General features: G+C 38.4%; 1 protein-coding gene across 1 annotated transcript in view; it reads right to left on the bottom strand.

Moving 5' to 3' along the window:
- The window catches only part of LOC107624816 (CCR4-NOT transcription complex subunit 1), an 18,345-nt gene extending 14,226 nt beyond the window's left edge, over positions 1 to 4,119 (bottom strand). The window contains exons 1-9 of the mRNA XM_016327277.2: positions 3,770 to 4,119; positions 2,559 to 2,856; positions 2,136 to 2,364; positions 1,496 to 1,835; positions 1,269 to 1,382; positions 1,039 to 1,167; positions 770 to 961; positions 479 to 673; positions 90 to 227 (exon numbers count right to left, since the gene is read on the bottom strand). Of these exons, the coding sequence (XP_016182763.1) occupies positions 90 to 227; positions 479 to 673; positions 770 to 961; positions 1,039 to 1,167; positions 1,269 to 1,382; positions 1,496 to 1,835; positions 2,136 to 2,364; positions 2,559 to 2,856; positions 3,770 to 3,910 (1,776 nt within the window). The 5' untranslated portion in view covers positions 3,911 to 4,119. The remainder of the gene's footprint in view (positions 1 to 89; positions 228 to 478; positions 674 to 769; positions 962 to 1,038; positions 1,168 to 1,268; positions 1,383 to 1,495; positions 1,836 to 2,135; positions 2,365 to 2,558; positions 2,857 to 3,769) is intronic.

Raw genomic sequence — 4,314 nt, 5'->3', positions numbered from 1 at the left:
AGTTCAAATTAAACAGAACAAGACCAAATGAATGCATACATTTTACTGTACTAGTTATTAAAGACAACGAATGAGGGAAGGAAAATTACCTCAAAGAAGACATCCTTGTACATAGATAAGTTGTTACTCAGCCACTTCTCAAGGTCAAGGAATTCTTTTCTTGAAGCAACAGCTGCTAATCTTATACTATAATAGGAGGGAATGACTTCCAGTACTGATGATAGAATCTGTATATAATAAACAGAAAAAACTATAATCTACTGTTAAGAATGGCAAACAACAATAAAAACTCCAGCTTGCTTTTCAAAGGTTAGTTGAAGCCAAACTGCAAATATAATTAAGAGATGCTCAACAAAAGCAAGGATTGGTTATTATAAACAATTTTTTATACAAAAACAAGAAAAACCATCATAAATGAAAGCAATCTTGTTAAGACTGAATAGCAATCCAAAAAACCCACATTTCACATGAGAAATACCTTTAGCTCCTGGCAGATGTCAACAATTCTTGTAACACTGTCCAGGTCATTGTTTTGGGAATCCATAACCCCTCGTAAGACCAGATTAGGATTAGCATGCCATAGATGTTGAATCATTCCACTACCTCCAGCACTCTTTAGTATCATGGGGAAAACAACTAGAGATACTTCATGTTGGAAGAGGTTGTAAGCAGTCTGCAAGAGCAACATATGCAAACTTCATAATAAGAGGTACAGAATAAAAGGATAAACAGCAGAAATGACTATGAATTCAGGACAGTGTTTTTGTACATTAATGTGTGCCATCCCTAGAAGCAAGACTTCAGGACAGTGTTTCAGGGGATAATCAAGTATCAACCGAACATAACTGGCATGACCCTTCTCAGCTAGCTGGCAGAGAACATCCAGAAGGTCAAGACACAGCCATGCATGATTAGCATGTCCATTTTGAAGCTTGAGGCCATTAATCGCATCATTATATGCCTGCAACATGATTTCACATTTTAAAAATGGAGATGATGTGAACAAGAAACAGTAATCGTGTAGGCAGAGCATCAGACCAGCAGCCTTGTAGAGTGCGCGAAGGTAAACACTTCCGGTGGTGCTGATACAGCATATTTTAGGAAAGATAGCTGACCCTCAGTATTCTTCCACACAGATCCACAGATGGCATGGAGAGGAAACGGCTCCTGCTAGGTTCAATTTCAAAAATGTCAGAATTTTGAGCTGAAGATTTGCATGTTAATCAATTAAACACCAGGGGGAAGTCTGTGTAGTTCTGATGCCATACCTTACAGGCATGTCTATACACAGACATCAGAAAACAGAATGCTTCTTCACTAGGAAGGAAAAATCCTTCATGATCAAGATTTTCAATAACCCGTACCCAGTTGGTTTGAGGTGCCTGTATCAGAAACCAGAGAGAAGGTAAGGACTGTACTAGTGTATTCAAATTTGAAGAACAGAATTAAAATTCAGAAAATCATGGAACTTTTAAGTGAATTGACAAGAACTCACAAGCTGCTTGATTGTATCTATCAACACATCAATGTTCCAAGAGTTCGGCAGTGGCAACTCAGACAAGTTATTGTATCCAAGGGCTGCACCAAAAGTTAAGAATGTACACTGGTTGTCCTCCAGCCCTGCATGGGTACGAGCAATAGCACCAAGTAATTTAGAGAGGGCACTGTCGGTTAAAGGTAAGAAAAGTGACAAGATCTCCTTGCACTGAGAGACGTCAAGTGTGCACCCATAGCCTAGTTCCTTCACAATATCTCCCATGTTCATTTCCTTCTGTATGTCTGCCAAAATAGCATCAAAATCATTTTCTACAGAATCATGGAACAACTCCATATTCCTGCAGAAGAAAATGGATGTCAGTAGACAAGCAACTTATAAGACAATAGCAGATATGGCAAGTTGGCAACATCAGAATCAAATGCTTAAATAAATAATGCAAAACATAAAATAATATTCCAAATAGTTTTGAGCCCAGCCTTATCATTGATATTGATAAGTGATGAAAATGATTGGCAGGTAGTCAAAGTATATTAAATAGAATACAGACAGCTACTGTAATTAACATGACTATGCACCCGAATTGTCTTCTAGAGACTAGAATCATCCATAACATAAGAATTATTAATGAGGTGATCACCTCAAAAAATCAGCCTCGTGCATCTCATCGGGTAGCAGCGGATTCAGAACAAAAGGTGGGGTGTCCTTGAACTGCACCAATGCTAATATCTGCATAAAGGAATCTACATGCTTGGAGAGACCCTCTGATTGCTTGAGGAACATGATAATATTGTGAATTTGTTCATGGCAACTCAAAGAACCAGGATTGGCATGCAATTCCTCAATCTGAGCCATGCAAAATTTCTTGCCTAAAATGATGACAATGATGATGAGGAGGAGAAGGATAATAATAATAAAAAAAAAAAAACAAGGCAAATTTTGACCACAAGGAAATGGCCATGAATCTAACATCTTGAAAAGACAACAACAGTATTTGAAAAGTGAAATACATGTAGGAACCCATTAAGCAATAACCAAAGTTAGAAAATAACATGCTACTTACCAGATAACCTGGTTTCAGGATTTTCAGAATCAGATAATGCAAGACTGATGGTAATTTTTTCCAGTAAAGACAACTGTAGTCCATTACAAAAATTTGCTAGGAAGTTTTCGTTGATGTCTATATTCTTCATTGACTCCGAAAACACCGTGCTAAAGTTTGGTTTGTCCAGGAGGTGCTTTATGACTGCCCCAAGAATTGGCTCATACTTCACATCTTTCAAATCTCTCCTGACATAATTAAAGTGATCAAAGCATGTCTGAAGCAGCAAAATGCATCCAACGGTTCCAAACTCAGCAAACTGTGAGTGCAAGAAAGTGAGCGTCAAAAATCAAATCAATCTGTCTGATAAACAATGCAGATAAAACTCAAATATGAATGTAAATTGTAAATTGTAAAATGTATAGTAGTATAAAATATAACATCCTGAAACAAATCTACTCAGGCCAGCCGAGGTCACAGTTTTCCCCTAATATTTTCACAAGAAAATGAAGAGAATAATAGCAGAACATCTTTAGATAAGATTGAGGGCGCACACTAGAACACATGAAATATGTCACATTTACAAGTTTCAACTATCAGAAGGAACATGAAACAATGGAACTTCATCATTGCGACCTAACTCAAGGCTACACCTATCATCTCTTCTACCAGGTAAGCTCATCAATCAACCATTTCATTCTCCAAATCACCAAAACTAAAGGCAGTAGTGAAAGAGACCCTAAATGACTGATCCGTGCCACAGGAAGATAGCATATGTTAAATAGCATTTCAGCTAGGCATGCTAATAACGCGAGCAATGGAGGAAAAACACAGTGATCATTTATAATGTTGCAAACATGTCAAAAAGATTTATGCAGAAAACAGACCAACAGAAACCCAAAATGATCCAGCATCACAAATTTTATAGAGCATATTTAGTTGCAATAGACCCAATATTTTAACCCAGTCCCATAAACGAAATCATAATTGTTTGGCAACCCCACATCAAAAAGCAAGAAACTTCACAAACAACAACGCATCATGAACACAACAAGTTGAAGCATAGCTAGAGATTTAAACATGAAACTTTAGAGAGAGAGACCCAAGAAAAGGAAGTGAGCAAAATTCGAATTTAAGTTTACGAACAAAGCAAAACCTAGAAATAAAGTGCGAACACGAAAAGGAAGAGAGATGAAAGCGGGAAATTGAATCGGGAATGGAAGAGTGAGTACCTGAGAGAGTTGATGGAGAACGGAGTCAAAGTTGACTTCGTTCAAGGAGGTGAGCAAGAAGCGAATCTGGTTGGGAGCTGCGGAGGAGAGGATGGTGGGGGCCATGGCGGTGAGGGAGGGTTGGGATTCGACGGCGGTCATCAATCAAAGAGTGAACAGAGAAGGCAACAACAATGTGTGAGGGCGCGTTAGAGAGAGAGAGAGAAGACAAGGAGAAAAGAGAGTGAAGAAGGGATTTGGGGTGAGGTCAGGTTTTTTGCTTCTGGCTATGAGAAGTTGGGAACGAAAAGTGCTGTGCTGTGCTGTGCTGCTAAGAGAATAGAGAGACTCTGATTAGTGATTATGTATGTCGTTTTGTATTGAGCTTCTCTCTCACTCTCGCCTTTTCTTACTTCATCTCCTCCCTTCTTTCAATTTTTTGGATTATGAGGCTTGGGCCACTTTCTATTTGGACTGGGTATTAGGCTTTATTATTGGGTCATATTCATCATCCTATCACTTAATTTGTCTGGCAACCAAAAACATGGGTAAATTACCAGTTAGCT

This window comes from Arachis ipaensis, chromosome B02 (assembly GCF_000816755.2).
Source record: "Arachis ipaensis cultivar K30076 chromosome B02, Araip1.1, whole genome shotgun sequence".
Taxonomy (NCBI): domain Eukaryota; kingdom Viridiplantae; phylum Streptophyta; class Magnoliopsida; order Fabales; family Fabaceae; genus Arachis; species Arachis ipaensis.
Note: the sequence above shows the minus strand (reverse complement) of the source record. Positions and strands in the feature narration are given on the sequence as shown.